This window comes from Penicillium manginii, assembly GCF_028828005.1.
Source record: "Penicillium manginii strain IBT 31320 chromosome Unknown utg000006l:1.0-4164085.0:1.0-4166146.0, whole genome shotgun sequence".
Lineage (NCBI taxonomy): Eukaryota > Fungi > Ascomycota > Eurotiomycetes > Eurotiales > Aspergillaceae > Penicillium > Penicillium manginii.
This window is the reverse complement of record NW_026643107.1, coordinates 2,525,903-2,551,142: the sequence shown is the minus strand read 5'-3', so window position 1 is coordinate 2,551,142 and position 25,240 is coordinate 2,525,903. Positions and strand designations below refer to the sequence as shown.

The window sequence follows — 25,240 nt, the reverse complement described above, 5'->3', positions numbered from 1 at the left end:
ACTCTTGTTGTTGGTCGCGCCTTCTTTTGCATGTGCTCCTTCCCGAGGCTCGAGCTGACACGTGCTTCCGCTGACTCATATCGACATCATTATCAATTACTCCTGACCGCCTCGTGCCTGACCGCCCTGGTGCCTTACTGCCTCAATCGGCCCGCATTTCTGCCTCAGGCCTGGTTGTTTAGAGCTGGTGTTTCCTAAAGGCCAAGCCAATCCAATGTTGACGGTATATCCTCTTATACACAACCATGGCCTTCAACAAGAAATATGCCGGTCTTCCGGACCTTGTGAGTCCTCAAATTTCTATTCTTTCTTTGAAAACTTGCTAACTCAGCTCCCAGGATCCCTCCCCAGATATCTATGAAACCCCTGACCTGACCGACGAAGCATCCACCGTCCCCGTAAGTCGCATTGCAAGCCAACATGTTATATGACATGCTAATTAGCTTTCAAACTACAGACTGCAACTATCCGCACCGACTCCGACCATGATGACGCAGGTACTAGTCCCGATATCGACCGTGAAGGTGTCAACGCAGACCAGGCGCGTATGCACTTTATGGGTGCCGCGGTGGATGCCCGCGACGCCAACTTCTCCGACAGCATCTCCATGAAGCGACAGGCATACCGGAGCAAGAATAAAACCCGCCGTCGACGGATACGTGATGATGGCTCAGAGGAAGTCGGTGACTTTAGTGACAGTGAAGACGAATCGCTCGACCGGCGGCTGGCACGTCTGCGGCGCGAAGTAGAGGACCTGAAAGTGGAAATGGCTAGCAAGGCTTCTGCGGAAGGGCAAGTGGTTACTGAATCGAAGCCATCCCAATCTGCAGAGCAGCAGGGTGACAAGGAACTGGGCGACGGTGTTGCGGAGTTGAGTCGGGCACTGGATAACTTGCATGCCTCGTCGCGAAGCAATCAGGCTTCTTCAGGTTACTCGGCCGCCACTGTTCTTTCTCAGAAACTTGCCCCCGGTGCGAATTCCGCGGCATCTGGTGCGCAGCAACAGTCCTCCGCTGATGGACAGCCGTCTGCTACATCTGCACTTCCTCAACCAGCTCCCAGCTCCGCGGGAATCCTTTCACACGCAGCTGCTTTCGAGGGCCGGTTAGCGCTTCTTGAATCCTCTATGGGCATTTCAAGCTCCTCGAACCCGTTCGTTAGTGGCGGCATCAGCGAGCCTGCCCTCCAGCCTGTCCTCCCAGCTCTCGATCAGCTTGCTTCCAGACTTGCAGCTCTCACTGGTCTCCTAGTCGGTACAAACCCTGCGGCCGGGGCCCCATCGATGCCCGGCATGACCACCCCGCATCTGGAAGCACTTTCTACAAGAGTTCGTAAGTTGACCACGGATGCTGAGGCCCTCGCATCTGCCCGTAAGCGTGCAGCCGATGCGGCCAAGGCTTCTCAGAATGCCCGTATAGCGAACACGGAAGATGACACGCCCGCGCAAGATGTCAATTTTGGAAATGACGAGCAGACAGCTAAAATCCAAGCTCTTTATGCGACCCTCCCCACAATCCAGTCTCTCCATCCATTGTTACCGAGTGTTCTCGAGCGCCTACGCTCTCTGCGCGCTTGCCATGCTGGCGCGGCCCACGCCGCCGAGTCCCTTAACGAGCTAGAGAAGCACCAGGCCGAGATGACGTCTGAAATTGAACAGTGGCGCGAAGGTCTAGCAGCCGTGGAGGAGAAGATGTCGCAGGGTGAAGCGGCTCTGCGTTCGAACGTTGAAACGGTTGAGCCCTGGGTTCGTGGCCTGGAGTCTCGTATGGCACGTCTGGATGGTCCCCCCCGGTGGCTTGTAGTACTGCGTCCTATCCTTTTGCTTTATTCCTGTCTACCTGTTGGAGGAACAGGGATCCATGATACATAATACCCTATTGCATGTGCTTTCTTTTACATATGTATAGAAAATGAATGGTTGAAAGACTTTGTATACACCCAAGAATCTCAACTTGATGAGACTCGGTCAGAAAAATATAGGATAGGGCCTATTGAATCGAATAAGACCTAAGGTCCAATGGATCCTCCAGATCAACTACTACTAGTAGTACTCCTCCCGAATTCGTTTGAGCACTTTAAGCTTAGGTCGCATATTTAGCTCGACCCACCACCCACGCAAGACCACTTTTCGTACCGAGTCGCGAGCTTGATCATACAAGCCCGCCGCACTCTGACCACCCAGCTTCGACAAAAGGCGCCGCTCAGCAGCCCCATTCGCCGTAGAACCGGGTTTCACTACGGAAACTCCCGCAAATCCATCAATAACATCAGTCGTTTCCCATTTCGAGTCCTGAAGAACCCTCCGCAACCGAGTCTCGTCGTCATCTTTATAGCCCGCATCGGAAGAAGCTTCGACAATAACGTAATCGAATTGATTCCAGAAGGCGTGGGAGGATTTCAAAGCTTTGTCTTCGGTCTTGTCGTAATGCCATCCCAGGCCAGGGGACTGTTGAAGGAATCTCGTAACACCAGTTTGGCAGGCAAGATTTCCAAGGTAGACTGAAGCCCCATCAAGTTCATCGGACACGTACAGGGAATGATGGTGATGGAGTGCATTCAGTGCCTGCGCGCCAGGGTAGTTGGCTGCTGAGGCAGGAAGGAGAACGAAATTTGATAGCAGGAAGGCGGCTAATGATGAGAGCACCAGAAGACGAGAGGAGAGGCTGGCGAAGAGAGAACGAGATCGGCGGTTCCAGAGATACGATGCACCCAAGGCAGCGACCGCAGTAAGAGACGGGATGATATAGATGATGAAACGCCACTCCTTGTGCGGCTGAATACTGTATAACGCGACGAAGGCTAATGTCGGGGTAAGCAGCGAGATGGACGGTTGCCGGGTGGCAGGCTGACGTAGAGCAACCGGGATTGCGAGGAGATAGGTCAAGGGATTGAGAAGAAGACGCGGTAGTGCATTGAGGAAATAAAAGTACCACGGCGATGTTCCCCATTCTGAGGACTGGCCTGAGACCACATTGAAGAGGAATGCGTCTAGTTCTGGCCAGAGTGGGACGCGGTTCCAGAATATAGAGTCTATGCCCATGGTGAGCTGTAGCCCAACGAACAGACTGATTACGCCTGCAAGGACAGCATCCTGAATAAATCGAATTCGGTCCATTGCAAGGAGGAAAATGGTCTGCGTCGCAACGAGCAGCGCCAGCTCCGAGCGGAAGACTATCCCTGGGATGGCGACGAGGATCAATGACAGACGGGCCCGGCGGCGCGCATCCACTCGTGGTATCGTATAGTCTGGTAGAAGAAGACGGGTGGCTATGGTTGTCATGCCGAATGCGAACATGTTCGACAGCGGTCGTGACGCGTAGTAGATGACATGGAACTGGCTAACTTGAAAGACTAGGTACCAGATCGCTACGGTCTGGCCGAAGCCACGTCGAAGGCCATGGGCTAAGTAAAGCAACGATCCAGCGTTGTAAACACCCAGAATAGCCCGAGCTATGAACTGTATTAGCTCAATCCAGGGCCGAGGGACCTATCCTGCACTTACCAAGGATTTGGTGGTCGACACCCTTGCTCAAGGCCGCGAAGGGTTGCGAAAGCTTCGCGAGAATCAATGCACCGATAGCAGATCGGGGCACAGCCCCAGGGAAAGCAAAGTGATCATATTTCAGGTCAAATTTCGGCGTGAAGCCCGGCAGTCCATGATTCGAGATGTCGTGGATGGCCTGCACATGGAACGACTCCTCGACTTTGGTGTATGGTGCCACGAGCAGGTGAAGGAGAATCAAAACGGGGACAAGGAGCCCGACCAAATAGAAGACTAGAATGAAATTAGCTCTCGATGGCAATTGGTGCATGGCGGCACGCAGATGCGCAGACTTGCCATTCCTCATGGTGACTGCATTGGCGGTGGTTGTTGATCCGGAGATCTGGCGCTTCCCGCACTTCGCCTTATCTCTCGTGCTGTCCGACTCTCTTTCCTTCGAGGTACTCTCTCATTCAGCTCGCCCTGTCCCCAACCCACCCACCACCGCCACCATGTTCTTCTTCGGCTTTGGCAAGCTTATCTATGGTGAGTAGTCCAAAGAATCCATTTTCAGTCCGCGCTAATTCCTTTGGTAGTTACTGTTCTCATGATCAACGCCATCGCTGTCCTTTCCGAAGATCGATTCCTTGCTCGCAGTACGTCGCTCTCCCTACACCCAATCGCGTACCCTCCTAGTACCGCGATTCTTCGTGCACAGTTTCTAACCTTTGAATATCTTATACAGTCGGATGGGGTCGCACGCAAACCGAGCCGGCCTTCGGCGCATCCCACGATAGCACCAGCGTGAAGGCGAGGCTGGTCAAGCTGATTGACAGCGTGCGGACACTCATGCGGAGTATGTCGACCCTCCCCTCCTCCAGGTCTTTACTTCTTGTGCTTCTGGAGAGCACTCTTCTCTGGCGGGAGCCATAGGGTGCCTCTACCAGGCAGGCACCAAGGCCGCAAGCTTCGACACCCTTGCTTACTCGCAATTATTTAATAGTACCTCTTCTCGGCATCAACATACTCATCATTGTCTACGAGCTCATTCTCGGTTGATACTTGATCCCTCTATATCCCTCCCGCGCCAATTCAACCGAACCAGACAAAACGCGTTCATGGTGTGCGCCGCATCCTCCGGCCCCGCTACTTTTCGCATCCCCCATACATCTCAAGTCCAATCCAGCGAAACTGCGTCATTTTTAATATGACCTCCAAATTTCCCCAGTCACCGTATACGGTGGCACGACCTTCACGAATAACCATACAAGATGTTGCGGGAACGGTGGAATTGATCAGGCGGGCGATGAGTCTCAAATAATTCATTTGTTGGAGCTTGCTAGCTGGACCGCCCACACAAATGTATGGGCCGGAATTGCTATTGCCCGTATGCGGCTCCTACTTTTGATATTCTTTCCCAGGCTATCTAGTCCATTGTATATACCCGCTCATTCTCCTGTCGAAAAGAAAAGAAACAATAGTACAATCAGTAATAACCGAATGTCATCACAAACCTTGGAATGCATCAAAACATACTCTACAAATCCGTCCCCGGCCATAGTACTAATATAGCACATGATGACAACTTGAACCAGTCGATGTTAGTATGGGCAGCTTGCTACTATAGTACGTCAATCAGAAGGTATTGGCTTGGCATATCGGATCAGCTGCCACTTAGAGTTAGATCACGTGGACTTCGGCAACTGGACATTCTCCTCCTTTTTTCATACGACACCATTCCTGGATGTATATAGACGAATCCTTCGCAGAAATCTGCCGTTTATGGTATTTCCTGGCGAATTGAGCACAGGCTGCCATGTATGCCGCAGGCGGAAGGTTAAGGTGAGAACCATAGTACTTCACCCGGGGTAGGGTAACTAAATCTAACCATTGAGAAGTGTGACGGGGCCAGACCCGAATGCCATCGATGTGATCAGCACGGTGTTCGGTGTACTGGCTACCCAAAAAAATCTAGATTTCGCGAGTATAAACCTCCTCAGAGAGGTTCATCGGTAACCGTTGCTTCGCCTCAACATGCAGCCGTGACAGACAACAGTAGTCACAGTAATGCTAGCTCGCCATTACTTTGCTCCCAAGCCACTTCAAGCTCTTTGGAGTTAAAAGCGGGTCTCTCTCGAACACTCTCTGAATGTCCAGACTGGAATTCTACTTGTCATTTCATGCATCATATCGTCCTCAGGGCTCACCGATCACCCTGTGAAGGTCATTTAGCATTTATGCCAGATCTTTTCCAGGAGCAGGGCGATAAACTGTGCTTAAAGTATGCACTTCTAAGTGTCTCTTATCTCAGGCTGTCCAGTGAAACCAGCAGCCCAGAACTTTACATGAAGGCTCGAAAAAGCCATGGCCTGTCCTTGGAGCATCTGAATAAAGCCCTTTGCTCGCGTGAGAATGCCATGAAGGATGAGGTTCTTGCCACTTGTCTGTTGCTGAGCATGTTTTATGTAAGGCTGTCGGATGGGTTTTCATTTTCTGTTGCTGATGTTCATGTACAGAATCTATCTCACGAAGGTGGTGGCTTACCCGACCCCCACATGTCCGGAATCTCCCATCTACTACAGCTGCGCAGTAATGAACAAGACACGGGGAAATATACTCGATCTTTAATAGGTTCGACAATTGTTCAAATTGTTAGTACTTAGTTGTGATATCTTCCTTTGATCTTGCTTCTGTCAACTAATTCGTCCCCAAATAGCAAAGCCAAGCCATTGGAACGAACAAGTTCCAGTATGGCAAGGTTCCTGTTCTTATCAGAAAAAAGACTCAGTGGAATCCCGACTGCGTGCTTCGAGCTTGTAGCCTCAATACCATGATTGCCGAATTTTGCCATGTTATGTCAAACCTTCCCATCCATCCATGTGAAGAAGGAAACCCAAGACAACAGAAGCTTTTACGAAGTCTACTCAAGCGCGCATCATATATCAGTCACGAAATTGAACTCTGGGACGCGTGCATTCCAGGCCATTGGAAAAAGCAATATCAGTACGAAAGCGCTGATTCTGCTGCAATTTCGCCTCCAGGCCCTTGGACTATCACCTTCCTGGCAACTACTCACAGCGCCCAGATAGCCTTTTATAATCGCATGCTCTCCTGCTACAAAGCGGTCCAAAGGCAGGACCCGGACTTCAGAATGCCAAGCTATCCTGGTGATACAGTGGAATTCTGCGAAAGCATCGAAAATCGCATAGCCCACCTTCTCAAAACAATTTGCTATGTTATCTCCCTCACCATCGGATTCCTGGATGCAGATCATATTTTCCGACCTGTTCCAACTGCTAATTTTGCAAATAGCAATGCTTTGGTTTGGCCCATGTGGGCAGTCATTTCCTGTCCGTTCGCATCCCAGGATCAAATAGCTCTTTGTCGTCTAGTTTTGGATTATGTTGGGCGGACTCTAGGTCACAAATTGGCGTATTCTTTATCTAGACAACCGCCCGATGCATATCTTTCCGAGGGTTTCAATTAGTTAATTAGTTTAAGCGACGAGAGATGAGAGATATACACATGAATGAAACGAATTTTTGAACGCGTATGCAATTTCCACGAGCCAGAGGCAAGCCGCAAGTATCCATCTAGCCTCATGGCCAGCGGAGAAAATGGAACATGGCTAAACTGGCTCAGTAAAGCAATTTTTGCAGGGAGGCCTTCCCTTAACACTCCCGCTTATTCTTCTCACATCCACTTAGGCGTGATTGAACAACGCGAATGGTTTTAGAAGAGTAGTGGGTCTGTTTTGGCACGATGATTCCCGAAGCAGTAAACCCGACCGAGAGATTGATCGGTCGTAACAACGGGGTGTACGAGTACTGCTCCGTACCTGCATGGGATAGAGCCGACCTAAAATATGGATAAGGAAAGATCAACAATTAGAAATTCGGATCACCCAATTAGCATTCGAGCTATCGCCAACAGAAAAGTGGAAATGTGTGATACTCCGACGTAGCCAATGTAGACAGCTATCGATCTACCACGCCAAACTAATCTTTCCCTCAAAATAGCGCATCTACAATAATCGATCGCCCATTTTTTATCTCCGAGGGGTGGACTTGGCTCGCTGCACGCGCATACCATTCATGTCGCAATTTATTTTTCGCCCGTGAAACCAAGAGCTTCCGAGTTATCCTGACGATCCCAACCAAAAAGGACCTCGAGGTTCCGGAGAAGGGGATGGGAAAAGCCAGATTCACTGCAGGAGGATTCTGCAGATCCGCCAGTCCGGAAGTATTTAAATGGGATGTTCGCAATGTATCAAAACCTGTCGTGCCAGCTTAAGGTCTCTTCACTGCTGCACGAAATCATGCGCCTGACTACTACCGTTTTTAACGCCCTTCTGGGGGCTTATTTCGCATCTGCGAACGAAGTTCGAACCCACTGCAATCATAAACCCCTCAACACCACAAGTTTCAACTATTTCACCGATGTAGCGAATCAGACTGTTCATGAAATTGCTGTAAAGTTTAACAGAGGTGTATGTGACATTGGTCGTGCCAATTTGAGTAAGTCGTGCCATATCAATCAGATCGGGAAATGATGGGAAAGCAAGAGTTTACTGATTTATAATCGCATGGCAGTGGTCGACGTATCAGTTGTGCCCAACGTTGGACAGACTCTTATTATTCCTGGTCAAGTTTGTCATCCTGATTGGACCTCCTGCATCATTGATGGACCAGGAAAAAACGATTGTTTGGTGGGTGGACCGCGTCTATACTACACCGTGAACGGGGATACTTTGTGGAAGATTGCCGGACGCCTCAACATGACTCTCGACTCTATCCAATCTGGAACTCAGTATGAGGCCAATGAGACCATGGCTGCGGGCCAGTTTGTCAAGATCCCTTTGTGCTATCCTAGTGCATGCGAGATTGAGCCTTATACTTTCTCCAGGGGTGTCTATAAGGACCTTGCAGACAAGTACGGCTCGACTGTGGGCCAGATTCAAATGCTGAGTCCGACATACAACTACAGCTCCAGTGCCAGCGAAGGTGGCGCTGGTCCTTCTATTGATATTGCCAAAAACTGCCGTTTGCTGTCATCCAACTATACAATCCTTGAATAAAATCACTACCAGTTGGCGATACTATGTTTAAAAGGCCTCATGTTACTATTCTCATATTCAAAAATTGTCTAACATCGTCCCGACTAAATGAAGCCTAAGGTTACATACCCACTGTTCTGACGCTTCCGTAGACTTATACCCGGTTGGCTCAGTCTGCCACTAAAGAACGCCAGTGTATGAAATTGACAAAAATACGCTGGAGCAAATATACGTGCCGGCGCGTCTATGTTCAGCCTTGGGCGGCTTGACAAAATCGGTTTGGGTCACCTTGAAACCGAAAAATTCTCGTAAACTCTAGTTGCATGAACTAGTGAGTTAGTACTGGCGGGAGACCGTTTCTGGCCGCGGCCGATGTCTCAACCGTACTAGACCTAATTGCATAGTCTACAAAACTACATTCCGTTCCAAAAGTTCTTCCCCACCAACTTATCTACACCAAAACCTAATAATTTCAACACTATGAAATTTAATAATTTTGTATGATAACTAATTTTTTAAAAAATAATTTTCTATAGAGAATTACTTAAGCTCTATTTTTCTATATAGATATTTTATCTGTATCTATCTTATCTAGAGAGTAGTCTGCTACTAAAGTTAAACATTAGGTTTTTCCTATAATCTAACCTAGGGTTTTATCTGGTCTTCTATAGTAGTAAACTTTAGTAGAAGACTACTCTCTAGATAAAATAGATACAGATAAGATATCTATACAGAAAATAGAGCTTAAGTAATTCTCTATAGAAAATTATTTTTTAAAAAATTAGTTACCATACAAAATTATTAAATTTCATAGTGTTGAAATTATTAGGTTTTGGTGTAGATAAGTTGGGTGGGAAGAACTTTTGGAACGGAATGTATGATATCACATTATTTTTTTTCCTACCCTTGAATCATTTATCCGTTTTTTTTTGTTTCTTTTTTTAATATGCTCTATCCTTCACTCTGTCACCAGATTTGCCGTAGTCTCCAACGTTTTAACTAAATCTTGAACGTCACGATCCGCTCAGAAGAAGATGTGGGTTCTTTCGATAGTGACAAATGCTTTAAATACCACACCGAGGATGATAAAAAAAGCTGAAAAGCCCGAATTTCCCAGGTTTTCGTCTGACTGCACCGGTAGGAGCAGCTCTTTTTCTCGCCGAGTATGATCTGCGTGAGCTCACTCAACGCGAGGAGGCGTTGCACCACAAGGCCAAGGGCCTGGGAAAGGCTTCACTCATCGAGGAGGATTGCAAGGAACTTGAATTTTTCAACCAGGAGCTCCAGGAAATTGAAGCCCAGTTACCAGCGAAAGAGTATGCGGTTTACAGGCAACTTACCTTGTACCCAAATTCCTGCTGAGAAAGCTATCAGAACTTGAGGCAGGACTCGAGGTGGTATATGCGGGAAGAATTGGTTGGGGATTGTTCAGACCAAGGAGGATGCTGCAGTCGCGGATGTGGATGCTGTGAAAAGAGAGATTTGACCAGAAGAAGAAAAGGTCATGGCCATTGCACTACCGAATGCTGGTGCTGCATCGCCAGTAGGGGGCTTGAGCTTCCGCATAAGCAAAAAACGTACCGCAGGGACGACTTCGAGCACCTACTTGAGTTGCAGACATCACCCCAGCTTCAAATGCTGATAAATTACTTTTTTCTTCCATTAAAGCCACGAAAAACTATCAAATCAACTTTCTGGTGCCGGCGAATTTTCCGATAGGTTCTGCTATCCTAAGGTTGGAGGATATGCTCTAATCCGCTCGATAGCCGCTTTCTGGATCCACGCAAATGATACCTAGTATTTGCTTCAACTAGGTAGCATAAGTAGAAGATGAATTTGATCACTATTCGTTATCATTCAGAATTATAATAGACATAGGAAGTAAGAGCAGGTCCATGCCTCAATTAATATCACTCGCACTGAGTCGAAATCTACGTATATAGAAAAAGGTCGTACGGTACACAATAATAACTAACCGGCGGACCCTCCATGATGAGGGCAAAGCAACTTCATCCCTTATCTACATTCGTGCGAGAGGCAGGTACTACTTAAGACGAAGTGAGTATTTTAAGCTTTGCAAATATGATAAGCTAGTATAGGCCACATTCAAAATGCAAGGAGTAGCTACCTGGAGGAAGTGGACCATGAAGGACATGCATCAACGCAACGAAGAAAAAGGAAATCGCTCAAGGCTCAATAATCAAAAGCAAAGGGGAAACGCCTGAAAGATCCAATACCCATGCTTGCCAGCATTTGCAAAATCCGAAATAGATAGAACGCCAGTTTTCGCGCCAGATAGGACAGACCTCGTTGGAGAAGGTACCATGTTATCCAACATAATACAAAAGTCAACAGCGATAAGAAAAAAATAGAAAGTAGTCGTAGGCACTGAAATCAGCCATAATCAAAGATCCAATCAATATAGTCGAAGAAGACATAGCCGAGAATCTGTCTCATAGAGGGCAAATCACGGTAGAATAGGATAGAGAGGCGATGGCGCAGATAGTAAGAAATGTAATGATACATCCACGAAAAGCTATGTGCAAGAAGCAATTTGCGCTCATATGTGCATGATAGTCAGGGGTATCTCCGAAAGCTCGACTAAATGCCGTCATGCAAGAAAACAGAATGTCGCCTGTAGTACAGATTTGGAGCTCATGTCGTTCTTTTAAAGCTGAGTGATCTCCAACGGTGAGTATGACCGGTCTTCTCGGTCTTGTTGTCTTTCACCGGCGGTGGGCCTGTTCGAGAAGACATTTTGGGATTGTGAACGTTGTTTGCATCCTTGGTTGGAACGGCCGGTCGTTCAGGCTCGAATGCGGTGGTGGTAGGAGGAGAGCCAACAGCAGGGGTGGTAACGGTAGCGGTAATAGGAGCAGGAGCAGGAGAAGCAGCAGCGGTGTTGTTAGTGGTGGTAGTGCTAGTGGCAGTGCTGGTGGGAGTTTCGGGCAATGGAGTGGCAGCCAGATCCGAGGTCGATAACCGGGGCTCTTTGTCCTTACTCAGTCGTTGACTGAGATTCCGACTTCCGCGCCTTAAAAAGCCGAACGATTTCTTAGGGGAGCCATTCTCGGCTCCGACATCATTTGCGTCGGCCTTGCTTCTTTCGATAGCCATTCTGAATTCCTCGGCTTCGCGCTGAGCCTCTAGTTGACGCTGATGATCCGCCTCTTTGCGGCGAATCTTTTCGGCCTTCTCCCTCTCTTTCTCTTCCGCCTTGAGACGAGCCTTTTCTTTTTTGACCGCAACATCGCTCTTTTTTGGGCTCAGAGGAGGCGGCTGATCGTCGGGAATGGGAGGTAGAGGGGGTTGAACAGCTGGGGCCGGCGCGGGTTCCAGCTCGGGACCTTCGTGGTGAGTTGGCATCATTTGGGGTGCCGTTGACGTCTTGTGAATAGGAGGAAGTCGGTTCTGGTCGTCAGAAGGCACCTGAGATGCGCTGTTGACGTGAACTAAATTAGGTGACAAGGGGTATCCGTTGGTCTTGGTCGACTCTCCTGAGTCGGTAGCCGCGGTTGTCGATGCCTGGTCTTCCTGAGCTTGTTCCCGAAGAACGGCCTCAAGAGTCGTTTCCTGGTAGAAGAGGACATAGGCGCATGCAAGGCCAGGTCGATCCCCAAAGAAGTTTCGTACGTAGTTCTTATCAACCGGCTCCACGAGTTCATCATCAAAAAGCAACCAGCCCCGGTCCTCCGTTTTAATTATTGCAACATAGTGGCCGTGGTAAGGTCCGCCGCCAATGTGAACGACTACCGCGTAGAGCTCGTAGAGACGATCGGGGTCTTCTGCATCGTCGGTAGTGTTGAACAGTCGAAGATGGTAGGGATAGACAACGCGGTGAAACAACTTCTGTAGCCGTTGCAGATCTTCTGTATACTTAAAACGCTTCAGATGCAGTGCTAACACCCGGGGTAGACGTTTAATCTTCATTCGCTTTTCGGCCTCCTGGAGACCACCGCAGTTATCACAGTGGAACTTATTACGCTCGCAGAGCATCTCCTCGGCGGAAAACTTCCGAAGACAGGAAGTTACCGATGAGTGTTGCTCCAAATCCACCGAGAGATCTAAAAACACTTCATCGCGTTGCGAGACCTTCTCACAGGTCAGACACTTGGTCTCTGACGTCAAGGTTCCTTCAAAAAGTTCATGCACCCATCTTGTCGTATTCGGAGATTTCGAGCCGGTACTGGTCGTCAACATGCCCAGGGAATCTGCACTCTCGGATGGTGGGAGGGATTTCTCCGCGAAATTTTGCTTGGTGGCCTCTGCCTCTACATTGGAAACCACCTCGTTCAGCAAGAGGTTCAAAAACTCATGCGCATCCTGGTGCATAGGTGTTCGAAACATTTCGTTCTCACGTCGCAGTACATCCAGAAATTGCTGCGGGCGAATGATTCCGATTCGTGATTGACTTGCCATCAGCGACTCGAAGATATCCTTGAGCGAGGTGAATAAAGACTCCGACATGCCATAGCTGGAGGCGTTGTTCTTGGTCTCGAGGATCGGCATCGTCTGTAGAGCAACCTTCTTCTTATATTCCGGTGAATCTTTGTCCTCCGGTTTCTGCGGCTGGTTGGGAGCTACTCCCGCGCCACGCGATGATGGTGCTGGGGCAGCGGCCTTTTGTTTCGCTGCCAGGGCCTCAGCTTCGAGATGTGCGTTGGGGTTCTGAAATCGCAAATTCTGGGCGAGAGCTGCTTCGAGAGTTTCCAAGGGCGTGCGCTGTGGATAATTTATGACGGCTTCGCGGAAGGGGACGGAGTAGTAGAGACATTGGAGGATCGAATTGCAGTAACACGTATTCCCGTACTTGAGAGGCAAATGAGGGTTAGATTGGTCTTCCAAGCCTTATTTCCGGAGAATGAACCGGAAGGGAAATTTCTCACGTTTTCCATGCCAAAGAACTTGTCACTGCCATCGCCACGAATCGGACCTAGATCTTGAAGCCTCTTCTCAAGCGGGGACATCTGCGGAGTCTGGGGGGTCCTTCTTGACGGGGGCCGGGGCAGGCGTTGAGGCGGCGGCCTATGCAAATCGACTGTCAATTTGGCCATTCGCGTCTGGAAGGGTATCACGAGTGCGGCCTTGGGGGAGCGAGTGCACATGGTCTGCTGTACCACCGCACAAGAGGGATGATGCTCGTCGGGAAGGGCGAACTTACCCCATTGGCCTTTGGCCGGAAGAGCTTCATAATGGTCGAATAGGCTCGTCGGTTGCAGCGCACTGCATGAAGCAGACAGTATTACCGATAACAGAAAAGACCACACATAGAAAGGGGAGATGAGATTAAAGGAAGGGAGAGAGAAAGAAGGGGAGATTAGAGAAGAGGGGCGTCGAGGCTGACTGAGGTCGGGGCAGAATGAGGCCAGGAACGTTCGGCGGAGAGCGAGAGCCGTCCGGGGAAATTGTGCACGGTGGACGGTGGACGGTGGACGAAGAGGGCCAGAACCCGCCGAGAAAGTCTGAAAGTTTCCTTTGCAACTTGAAACGCAGGAACCGCAAGCGCAATGAGGATAGGCAAAAGGTAAGGGAAGGGATGTGGCGCAGGGCGGGAAGTGAGTAAGTCTTGGTTGATAGTGAATCATTTCGGGAATCGCTCCGACTTATCTTCGACTCTACATACTCACATACCAACCCATTACTCCGTACTCCGTACACTCCCTTACTGTACATTACTCAGATTGGATGCCTGGAACTACTGTATGGAGTAACCTGATTCGTGGTCACCTATTTCACGCAGACTGCAGCGGAATCATCCAGAAAAAGCGCACTCTCCTCCGCAGTTTCAAAGCCACGTGGAGTCCTAAGGCAGGTACTGGTCCAATCGCCGAATTTCTTGACCCGCGCGATTCCAATGACTTAAAGTGCAAGTCAAGTGTGTGCGCCGGCTATATCGGAGAAGGAGAGACCGGTTGTTCTGTCCCAACAAAGCCTACGCTGCGGAGAGTCCATTCATTTCCATTGGGTTTCCCTCTTCTCCTCAGCGGAGCCCCCCCACGAAGACCATGGAACTTCCTCCTCATTTCAACCGGGATATCCAACATCTCCAGCGCTAACAGTGGAGGCCATGAACTCTACAAACCCGCAACCGTTGCCCAACGATTGGCCCATCCCGCCCTGCGCTCACGGGCCATGTGTCCGCCCCTCGCATGGCGTTCCACAACGCCCAATGATCATCCCCAGCGTGGGGAATTCCTCGCTGGTGGCGGTGGAGTCAGATTCCCCTCTCCAGTCTCGGTGGTCCTGGCCCCCAGGCGACGCACCATGTACCTACCGATGTATCCTGGTCACTTTCGTGCTTGACTGCATTCTGGGGTAGAGATCTGATCATCGACATGCAAGGAAGTCGTGGGATCAACCACACATACGAGGTTGTCTTGATGACCGCGCGGCCCGTGTCCTTGTCACCGGCGACTTTCCGAACAGCGACCCCGGAAATGCGACAGTAGCGCAGTCCCGCAAGGAGCCTATTATTGACATTGACGCAGGCGGGCGCGCACTAACCCACCGCCGGAGCCTAGTCCTGCATGCCCAGTCTCTATCGACCTACATTGATTGACTACCGACTGGGCAGGTCCTTAACCTCCGCCACCCCATGGGACCATCCGCAGGGATCTCTCCTAGGATACCACACCATATCCAAGCGCCCCAATTTGGGGGCCAAGAAGTTGAAGCTTCTGCTAATTGGAGACTGAAGACAAAGGGAGTCACAGAGTGGCGACCAAGGCTAACTGTTGCATATACGGATACATGCCACTCTATCAAGCGGTCTCGAAGGGCATGCATACATCATAGTGGGGGCGGGAATCAACCGTCATATGTAGACCCCCATCTCTACACCGTGCCCCTTCCCCCCTTTGGGCAGCTTGCAATCACGACGATGCTCCACTTATATGATATCCGGGCGGAGCGCGACGGAATTGTACTTTACTGATTCAATAATCGTCGTGGACATCCCGGGACTAGCTTTGCTCGCTTGTTAAACCCGATTCATGAACTGGGCTTGATGCATGACCGCAACTCGGTTGCAGCCACTCTGGTAAGCATATCTTGGTCGGGTCAGGTTTCCATGGGCCACGGTCGTCGTCGTTGGCCTTCGGCGTATTTCCCATTCGCTTTCTTGGAGGTGGTGAGTGCTTATTATGCTCGATGCCTCTCAAGTGGCCGGCTTCGCACCCGCAAATAATTTGCCACTTAATTTGATTGAATTTCAATATCCGAGGGATATTTTATCTCGGCGGCCCGTACTCTCGTAAGTCACGACGCTGGCTTTAGGTGTTTTGCTCTCAGATACAACTAGCCCAGGAGTGCTCGGGGTGGGGTGCGGTTTTTTGTCGGCCTATCAACCTGGTCAGAACAAGCCATGATCAGCAGGGTTGCGGCTTAACTAGGCATATACATACTTCAGTGGCTAGTCAAGCTCGCTTCCTTCTCAGGTGCTCAAGAGCTTTTCTGCTGTGTTGCCAGTCTCACGCTTACTATATTTCGTTGGTGTGAAATAGACTGGCGCAGAAGCTTCCCGGTCGCCCGGGTGCTCCACTTGAGCTTCTTGGTAACCCTTGGAAATTTACCATTAAGATTTTACTTTTCAAAGAAATATGAAAGAGTAAATTGTCAAGTCATATAATTTCAAGAAAGATGGCAAGTAGAAAAATGAAAATGAAAAAAGTCAATATTCCCCACCCATTTGTCGCCTCAGCTGCCGAGCCCGGAGAGGACCACATCCCGGCACCACCCCCAAAGAACCCTTTGGAGGTAGTTGGGAGTGGGAAGTAGTAACTATCTTTGTTGCAATTAGTCCAGTATACCCTCTCAACCTCGCTTTTGTCCTATCATTGACTATGGCCAGCAGGATCGATCCTTTTAGCTGAGATCGCAAGTTTGGTCAAATCATACTGGATCAATTTCGGCATTCGGAGTTCCTATTTGTAGAATCACCGATAAACATTGTGGTGTCGGAGATAGCTACTCAGGTCATTTGTTTGGGAATTTCAAGAGCATTTATTGAGCCTGATAAAAGTTAATCATCATGCTATATCCGCGCCCATATAAATTTTCTGGCAAACATAGATCCATGTGTCTCTGCTACATCCGAACCTATGAAATCCAGCCGCTTAGTAGGACTTGTTAGAGGCCACGAGCAATAGAATATCCGTCAACTGCCTAGTTCAAGTTTCATTCAAAGTAAGATTTCTCTACCAGTATTCCGCATATACTAGACCTGCAATGGTAAAAGTTTTTGGTTCCGCCAACCTGGAACCTCAGTGATTAATTCAATTCAAGTTTTTGAATGACATTCAACTTCCAAGTTGTTCTATTAGAAACACCGGAAGCCAACGGGCTTCACAAAGGGATAATATATTCCCTCCAATGCTCTTTAGTATCGGCTTCTTTGAATTTCTCAATACCACCGACAATACCTTCTTCACCCACTAGCCAATCACCCATTTCCACTCTTTCGGCCCAATTCTCCAATACTTTGTGGAGATATGAACTACGCGAGTCACGAGGAAAATAGCAACTATAGCCCCAAGAATTGTCCATCTGGTATAGTTGATCAGGCCCGTGTACCGAAGGCCTGTCTCGTTTGAATCGAATAGTATTGCTACTTCGAGCAAAACCATTGCTGCCAATACTAAATGGTAGGAGAAGTCGACTTTCGTTGCCAGACTCCGCGGGAAAATCTTTGTCAGCGGGCTCAATGTATAAGCCAGAGGGGATATTCTCGGCATTTCCGTCAGGAAACCAGGGCCGACTCCAGGGTGACTTGTTCTCCCCCTCCCCACGGAAGAGAAGTAGAGGGAAACAAGGCTCCGGTTTAGCAGTACCAAACCGGACTGGAATTAGTTCATTGAAGCGGCGTTCGGCAAGTGGCTGGTTTACAAGCTCGACCGGATCTTGGAGCCGGATGCCAGGGGCAATATAGCGAAAATTGAGTTGTCTGACGGGAAGAGCTGATAGGAAGCACGAGGCAAATGAATCCGCTTCAATAAATGACGCTTCAATGACTGATCCGGAGTATGGAAGAGCTATTCTTTTGAAGCCTGATTTCTCCCAGCCACTGTCATGTATCGAGCTTGTACTTGGAAGTCGAATCTCAATCGCGTCAAGAAGACGTGTAAAAGCACCGACAGCCTTCTCAACATCCATTGGGGTATGTTGGTGGATCTCCCAAGGAAATACTCCCTGATCGAATATACCACCTGTGGCACCTCTCAATTCCTTCCGACGATCTGAGTATGTCGTTATTTTACCCTCGTTGATCATATCTATATAAACTTGCAGGATATCTTGTAATGGCAGCCATGGCCACCGTTTCGTATCAGACCAAACTAGATCAACCCAGTCTGGGACAAAGGAAGCGAGCTCAGTTTCTTTATCAAATCTATCAGCTTGTCAGTTCTTCTATGTCCTCAATTGTAGCAAATTAGAATAAGAATAGTTATCTCACAGTATGCCAGCTTCTTCCTGACTCATTGTTCTTGTCGATGGATACAACCATATATAACGATCACCCCACAATTTGAGAGAAGTGGCTTGGTCAAAAAATCCGTGTTTGTCGTTTAGCGCAATAAGATAATAGAAAAGATGGAACTCTGAAGTGGTGTCGAATATGATTGCTCTTGCCGACCTCAGGAATCTGATCAGGCTCGGATTTAGGCGAGATGCAAGACCGAATGGAATCGGGAACGACTCTTCCCACCAGGTCTTGGATGGAAGAGAAGCTGGATTCAATCCGGCCCCAATCCACGCATGTTCAAGAATCTGGTTGTGGAGCTGGGCCGATAAGTCGGGGTCAAACACAGCCTTTGGCATCTTGATTGGAAGGAAAATAGATCACGAGGGGCGCATGAATTTCGATGAGACATATTTTAAGATAGAGGGAGCAATGAAGGCGATGAGTTCAATGGAAAACTGTAGATATGGCGAGAAGAGGATAGAAGGCGAAATATCAAATCCACAGAGCGAGAGGGGTCCCAAAGAAGCTAGATCGAAAACACTACAATTAACGGCAATCCATATCACCACTGCTTTTCTCTTTGACCGTCTCAAACATTCTTTCTCGGTTCTAATGTTTCTGGGCCGATTTGCTGAGGAAATGGAGGAGGCATGGAATGAAATGATATGCAGGAAGAAGCTATCCTGTGATGTTGTTAGACTGCAACGCGTCATCTACTCTAACATCACCCCGAATGGAAAATCGTTGATAATCTTGGGAGTTTGGAAAAATCGGAAGCTTCATAATATTGTCAATCGTGATATCTCATCTTCCCCCTTACCATCTATACAATGAATGCGCTTAGATCGGTATCTGGACTGTGCATCGCGATGTGACGGAAAAACCCTCGGAAAAACACGCCTCAAACAGAAAGAAGCCCCGTGCTTCACAAATCGTGCAACGTCGACTCGCTCGCCCTGAATTGCGCGCCTTTTATGCCGTCCCTTGCTAGAAGTCTGCGCTCGACACGAAGAGCAATTGCCAACAATCTCGGCGCTGGCAGCTGTCGTCTGACTCATTATACTTTGCCTGCCCAAGGGCTGCATGCGACCTCGAATCAAATTTATCCCCGTGCCCCCACCATCCCCCACCATCAAAACCACCCCCGCCGCCCTCGTTACTTTTCGTCAATCCCTCACTCCGATTCGATCGACACAATGGGCAAGGACAAGAGTTCTTTTAACCTCAAAACCCCCCAAGGGGACGAAGGATTGGGCCGGAAGCGATGCGCTTCTGCGTGACAAGATCTTTACCACGATTTCAAATGTCTTCAAGCGTCACGGAGGCACTGCCCTCGACACCCCCGTCTTTGAGCTGCGCGAGATCCTGGCTGGAAAGTATGGCGAGGACTCCAAGCTCATCTACGATCTCCAGGACCAGGGTGGTGAGATTTGCTCCCTGCGTTATGACCTGACAGTTCCCTTTGCCCGCTGGCTCGCCATGAACCCCGACGTCCGCAGCATCAAACGCTACCACATCGCCAAGGTCTACCGTCGTGACCAGCCCGCTGTCAGCAAGGGCCGCATGCGTGAGTTCTACCAGTGCGACTTCGATATCGCCGGTGCCTTTGACGCCATGGTGCCAGATGCCGAGGTGATGCGCATTGTGAGCGAGGTGTTTGAGGAGCTGGGATGGAATGGCCGATACACAATTAAGATCAACCACCGCAAGGTTCTGGACGGTGTATTCGCTGTGTGCGGTGTCCCCGAGGACAAGATTCGACCGATCTCGAGTGCTGTTGATAAGTTGGACAAGATGCCGTGGGCGGACGTGCGCAAGGAGATGGTCGACGATAAGGGTCTTGACGGTGCTATTGCGGACCGTATCGAGACATATGTCATGCACAAGGGTGGTCGGGAGCTGCTGGACCGTCTGCTGCAAGACGAGACTCTTATTGCAAATGAGTCTGCCAAGGCCGGTTTGACCGATATGGCTCTGTTGATGGATTACCTTGAGGCCTTTAACTGCCTCGATAAGATCTCTTTTGACATGTCTCTGGCACGTGGCCTGGATTATTATACTGGTGTGATCTATGAGGTTGTCACCGAGGGCTCTGCCCCCGCTGTGCAGGCTGATTCTGCCGAGGCCCAAAAGCCGCAAAAGCCCTCTAAGAAGAAGGCTTCTGAAGATGATGACCGGTCCAATGACCCCACTCTGGGTGTTGGTAGTGTCGCCGCTGGTGGTCGTTATGATAACCTGGTGGGCATGTTCCTTCCCAAGGCCCAGATTCCCTGCGTCGGTGTCTCCTTCGGCGTGGACCGAATTTTCTCCATCACCAAGGCGCGCCTCGAGCGTGATCAGGCTGCCCAAGCCCTTCGCCGCAGCGAAGTCGACGTTTACGTCATGGCTATTGGCGGCAAGGGCTTCAACGGTATGCTCAAGGAGCGTATGGAGATGTGCCAGAAGCTTTGGAGTGCCGACATTAAGGTAATCATTTTCTACATTTGTTTCATTCAGAATCAAAATACTAACCAATACATAGGCCGAATTCAACTACAAGCAGAAGCCCAAACTCCAGCAACAATTCAAGGCTGCCGAGGACGGTGGCATTCCCTTCGGCCTCATTCTGGGCGAGAGCGAACTGGCCGAGGGCAAGGTCCGCATCAAGGAGCTGGGTCTCAAGCTTCCCGACGGCCACCCCGAGAAGGACGGTGTCGACATTGAGCTGGCCTCTTTGATCCCCGAGCTCAAGGCCCGCCTTGAGAAGAAACAGTCCGGCTCTGTCGTCAGCCTCGCGCAACAGCTCCAGGGCGTGCAGGTTTAAATCATCAAGAAACGGAATCAGCAACTAAAAGCGCGGAAGGAGGCGTTTTATCTCTTTTATCGGTTCATTCACTGGCACAATTCGGTCATGGCTAGCATTACCCTTCCCACTAAAATATAGACCCACTCACTAGTACATTGACTTGCTGCATTTAAGGCCTCGGTTTATCTAAACACATAATACCGGATCATGAGCATGTACTGTGCTTTTTCAGGCAAAACGTCTTTGAGCTGCGCATATTGATATCAGCGAGTTCACATTGATCAGTATTTCAAAATATTTGGATCATTTTACCTATCCAAAATAGCGAAGCCGAACCCAGCCCTCGTATTGAAGAAAACAGCATTAGAGTCTTTAGGGCTATCAGATCGACCAGTCTGGAGCAGTTAGTGTTAAAACTACCCACCTTACGAACCCAAACTTAAACGGATCTAAAAGACTCTTGGAAATGTTCAAGTTCATATTCGCGCTTATATTTGAACAACAAGGAAACTAGATGTACAGTATAACAATACAGCAGAAGGAAGCCTAGTAACCCTCAGCATTCTTCATCAAGAAAGATTTGACAAAAGGCAATCGATCGATCACATCCAAGCCCAGGCTGCGCGCCCAGGTAATAGGTCCCTGGCCGGGAATGGTATACATCTTGTGCAGCAAATCACACGCGCCACCGATCTTAGCATTAGGCAGGTATCGCTCGGACGAGTAACGCTCAAGAGTAAGAAGGTCGCCAATATCCATACCGTGCGAAACGGCATACTCGATCGTCCGCGAAAGAGCAGCCACGTCTGCCATGCCGAGGTTCAGACCTTGGCCTGCGAGCGGGTGGATGACGTGCGCTGCGTCTCCGACTAGTGCAACGCGCGGCGAGATATACTGCGAGGCGTGGCGGAAACGGAGGGGGAATGAGGCGACGGTTCCTTCTTGGACGCCGATGGCGGAGGGTGGGATTTGTGATTGTTGAGGGGTGTGTTGGAGACGCCAGATGAGCTCGTCTTCGTGGGAGAATTGATCAGAGGTTCGGTCCATTCCCATCATGTAGGTGAGGTCGGTCATGGAGAGACGGAAGGCGGCGTTGACCATCGCCAGGAAAGCGGGAGTTGAGAGGGATTTGAGATAGGCTGCGTTCTCGGGAGTCGTTGACCAGACGAGAGTAGCGTGGTTGTTTGGTAGGGGAAGGAGAGCGATGGGTCCGCCGAGTGCAGGTAGGAAGCGCTGGTAGGCTGTGCGCATGTTGGCAGGGAAAGATGGCTTGTCTGGATCGCCGAGGGCGAGGGTTGCGACGATGCCGTGTCGGTTATAATCCCATCCTTGTGTGCTGATATCGGCGAATGACCGGACAGGGCTGTTGATTCCATCGGCTCCGACTAGCAGTCTCGCGGCAATTCGAGTTGGAGATTGCGCCTGTGCGCCTGGTGCGGTGGGCGCAACAGATATGATGGGCCAGGCGGATAGGTCGGGCCCTTCGTTTTGAAGATCGGATCCGTTCTCAATTGAAGCAACAGTAGTGTTGGAAAAGAGAGTAAGGTTTTCGTCGCCTGAAGCCTCAATACGCGATAGTAGACCGCGTACAAGATTGGCGTTTTCTGTCATCGTAGCGACGGTGCGCATATCTTCGAATGGTGATGTTTCCGTGGACCAGTCAAATGATATGCGCGAACCCGTCTCCCCATCCCACACTTGCATGTCCTGGTACTCCTGTACTCGGTCGACATCGAGATGTTCCCATGCGTTGATCTTGCGTAAGAACTCAACAGTCGAGGGTGTCAAGCTGCTAACTCGATTGGAGAATTGGGTTGAGTCGAGGTTCCAGCCGCGGGCCTTGCGGAGATCTTGGCTTTCGACGAGGGCGACTTTCAACTTAGAGGTGACGGGAGAAGCTCCTGAAACAATTGATCATTAGCGTCAGTTCATGGGATTTGGCATTGGAGGGTTGCATGACGTACTAAGCGCGGCGAGAAGTCCTAGGCCCGCCGGGCCACCACCGACGCAGACAACGTCGTAGATCTCCGGTGTTTGGCTCGAATTGGTTCCGAATCGACGCCGAGTGGCTCCGATTCCATGACGGCATGAAGTGCAAACATATGGCCGCAGGGCGGCTCTGGAAATCGAACGCATCGTGTTTGACGTTGGCATGAAGTAGATCGGATGATCAAGATGCTGGAGTCAACCCATGCCGAGCACATCTGATCACGTGAGTGGGACACCCCCAAGGAAGTATAGATCGAGTTCAGAGAGCTCCTTATATGAATTTCAGACGAGAAATGAATGCGTTCTAATTTCAAACAGAAAATTGGTAGCAGGGTTCTAGTAGTGGAAATAAGGCCGCTTGTGCTGTTATCCGCAACAATTAATTCCCAATTCCATGGAAACAGCATTACTATCTACTGTCCGATCTAATACGAGTCACTGTAGATGAAGTCCGAAAGTATGGGTGTATGGATTCTCATAAATTTGACGAAGTGCCAAGCTTAGACGTTATACAATTAAAGCCACGGTATCGCCTTAGGAGAAAAGCAATGATGGCATTGCGGGTATGAAATGCAATGACAAGCTAACCAAGTAAATAGGACAAAAACTACACCGAATCCATCCCTGAGTTATTTCCATGAATCAGCGTCACCGCCCACCTAGTACTGGATCGGCATCCAGATCGAAATCGGCATCACCTTCCATCTCCGCAATGAATCGTTCCCAGGTTGAAAGGACGCCTTGGTAGAATTCGATATGCGAGTCGGCGAAACTGCCCAGCGAGTCGCGGAACTCCACGGCCTTTATGCGCTCGAAATCTGCCACTTCACGCACGACTTCCTCGTCAAACATCTCTGAAGTAGTCTTTGCCGACTCTACCTCGCGGGTGAGCTCATCAATGCGGAGCTCAAGCTTGCGAACACGTTCGCGGCGGGATTGTTCGTGGTCGACTCCACGCATGTCTTCCATCTTCGACCGGATGAAGGAGGCTGGCGAGGAGGTAAGAGGGTTGGATGCATAGTAGGCGGCTGGATTGCTGGCAAGTGAATCGCGTTCGGCCACAGCCTTGTTACGATAATCAACCAGGGCCTCGAAGTCAAGCTGCTTTTGTTCGCGAGTCTTGAGTAGGGTCTTGACAGACAGAATGTAGGCATCCATATCGCGCAGCGAACCCAAATAATTCTGGTCGGTGTGATCTTTTAATCCACGCACTCCACGAGCGGTCTCTTCCACGGAAGCCGCGAACACCTGCAACGGCATTTCCACTGCCGGCTCGAGCGGGACGAGTTTGCGGAACTGCGTCGCTAGCTCTGTGTAATCAGTTTCCAAGTCGGACTCTCGCCGCGCGACCCGCGCCACGGTCTTTTCCACATGCGAAAGATCTTCATCCAGCTTATCGGCCTTTTCCTTGACCTCGATGAAGCGCTGATCCGGCTTGTGGACCTTAGTGAACGCGTTGACGAAGCTGTCAGTGAAATTATCAAAGATACCCGTACTCGCGTTGTCCGTGGTGGCATTCACAGTGGTGCGGTTACCATGTAGCCTTACATGGGCATTCCAGTCCGGCGATTCCAGGAAGATGATGAGAAGAGGTGCGCGACGAAGTACTGGGTGCAGGGTCAAGCGTTTTAGAAATCGATGCAACGACCAAGCTCGTCGTGTAGTGAATTCCGGACCGAACCGGTCTCCTCGGACGTACTCCATCTTGTGCTTGTCTGGGAGTGGGGGGACGGCGCATGCTGGGTATTCGCGGTAGAGGGTCTTATACAGGAAATAAAAATCCGTGAATCGTCGTCGTACGCTAAACTCGGATTTCTGGAACGACTTGAAATCGGTCTGTAAAGTCATGGTATTAGCAGTGAACTGTATGCGACATTCCTGGGGTCTCCCGAGGTGCGCAGGCAGCAGTGCCGCCTGGCCCATCGCAGGTGTCTGGTAATCCTCATGAAGGGCTAGTACTCACACTCGTTGTAACCAAGTACGAAATGTATGTATCTTTTGTGCCTTCATTCTCTTTGAGAGGTGTATCGACTCGGCACTCGAGCACACCGTCTCCGATGCCAGCCAGGTCCACGGCGTCGGCCAGCGCGCCAGCCTGGGGCTCTTCATGAGCTGAGCTCATCCTTCGCTTGCCATTTGTGTCATGATCAAAGGTCGATTCTGCTTCTGCGTCTGTTCCGGAGGTTGTCGGGCGAGAGACATCGCTGTCTGCATCGTGTTTCCAGGAGACGCTGTCGAAGTCGTCGTTTTGATCCATGGCGGGGGAAGGGCGGTCGGTCAACCGTGGTCGCCCGACGGAAATGTTTGGTGATCAACGTCAAGGAACAAGAGCCACGCCGTATCGAGGAGTACAAGGATCGGGGCGATGGGGGAAACGTAAAATGGGGGGGGCATAGGTGGAGGCGGGAGGAGCTGGGAAGCTGGTGATCGTCGATCCCCAAGGCGGAGTCCCGAGTGCGGCATCATCGT

General features: G+C 50.0%; 9 protein-coding genes across 9 annotated transcripts; 4 read left to right on the top strand and 5 right to left on the bottom strand.

The window, feature by feature from the left end:
• Nucleotides 1-245: 245 nt before the first annotated feature.
• Nucleotides 246-1,870, top strand: N7533_009319 (Dynamitin subunit 2; the record flags this gene model as incomplete). Its single annotated transcript, XM_057105969.1, has 3 exons — nt 246-284; nt 339-398; nt 458-1,870. The coding sequence occupies 3 exons, from the start codon at nt 246-248 to the stop codon at nt 1,868-1,870; spliced, it is 1,512 nt and encodes a 503-aa protein (XP_056957418.1).
• A 171-nt stretch (nt 1,871-2,041) lies between these two features.
• N7533_009318 (dolichyl-P-Man:Man(7)GlcNAc(2)-PP-dolichol alpha-1,6-mannosyltransferase) lies at nt 2,042-3,848 on the bottom strand (the record flags this gene model as incomplete). The annotated part of the gene is made up of 2 exons (XM_057105968.1): nt 2,042-3,450; nt 3,503-3,848. The coding sequence occupies 2 exons, from the start codon at nt 3,846-3,848 to the stop codon at nt 2,042-2,044; spliced, it is 1,755 nt and encodes a 584-aa protein (XP_056957417.1).
• Nucleotides 3,849-3,993: 145 nt separating this feature from the next.
• Nucleotides 3,994-4,414, top strand: N7533_009317 (YOS1 family protein; the record flags this gene model as incomplete). The annotated part of the gene is made up of 3 exons (XM_057105967.1): nt 3,994-4,027; nt 4,078-4,137; nt 4,227-4,414. 3 exons carry the CDS (start codon nt 3,994-3,996, stop codon nt 4,412-4,414), a joined length of 282 nt encoding a protein of 93 aa, XP_056957416.1.
• A 3,385-nt stretch (nt 4,415-7,799) lies between these two features.
• On the top strand, nt 7,800-8,558 carry N7533_009316 (LysM peptidoglycan-binding domain-containing protein; the record flags this gene model as incomplete). Its single annotated transcript, XM_057105966.1, has 2 exons — nt 7,800-7,998; nt 8,074-8,558. 2 exons carry the CDS (start codon nt 7,800-7,802, stop codon nt 8,556-8,558), a joined length of 684 nt encoding a protein of 227 aa, XP_056957415.1.
• Nucleotides 8,559-11,192: 2,634 nt separating this feature from the next.
• Nucleotides 11,193-13,642, bottom strand: creB (uncharacterized protein; the record flags this gene model as incomplete). The annotated part of the gene is made up of 2 exons (XM_057105965.1): nt 11,193-13,346; nt 13,424-13,642. The coding sequence occupies 2 exons, from the start codon at nt 13,640-13,642 to the stop codon at nt 11,193-11,195; spliced, it is 2,373 nt and encodes a 790-aa protein (XP_056957414.1).
• A 3,238-nt stretch (nt 13,643-16,880) lies between these two features.
• Nucleotides 16,881-18,353, bottom strand: N7533_009314 (uncharacterized protein; the record flags this gene model as incomplete). Its single annotated transcript, XM_057105964.1, has 2 exons — nt 16,881-17,922; nt 17,989-18,353. 2 exons carry the CDS (start codon nt 18,351-18,353, stop codon nt 16,881-16,883), a joined length of 1,407 nt encoding a protein of 468 aa, XP_056957413.1.
• A 618-nt stretch (nt 18,354-18,971) lies between these two features.
• N7533_009313 (histidine--tRNA ligase) lies at nt 18,972-20,800 on the top strand (the record flags this gene model as incomplete). Its single annotated transcript, XM_057105963.1, has 3 exons — nt 18,972-19,152; nt 19,211-20,463; nt 20,519-20,800. The coding sequence occupies 3 exons, from the start codon at nt 18,972-18,974 to the stop codon at nt 20,798-20,800; spliced, it is 1,716 nt and encodes a 571-aa protein (XP_056957412.1).
• A 528-nt stretch (nt 20,801-21,328) lies between these two features.
• On the bottom strand, nt 21,329-22,918 carry N7533_009312 (putative ubiquinone biosynthesis monooxgenase (Coq6); the record flags this gene model as incomplete). Its single annotated transcript, XM_057105962.1, has 2 exons — nt 21,329-22,683; nt 22,747-22,918. 2 exons carry the CDS (start codon nt 22,916-22,918, stop codon nt 21,329-21,331), a joined length of 1,527 nt encoding a protein of 508 aa, XP_056957411.1.
• Nucleotides 22,919-23,419: 501 nt separating this feature from the next.
• N7533_009311 (sorting nexin-4) lies at nt 23,420-25,028 on the bottom strand (the record flags this gene model as incomplete). Its single annotated transcript, XM_057105961.1, has 2 exons — nt 23,420-24,607; nt 24,735-25,028. 2 exons carry the CDS (start codon nt 25,026-25,028, stop codon nt 23,420-23,422), a joined length of 1,482 nt encoding a protein of 493 aa, XP_056957410.1.
• Nucleotides 25,029-25,240: the final 212 nt, after the last annotated feature.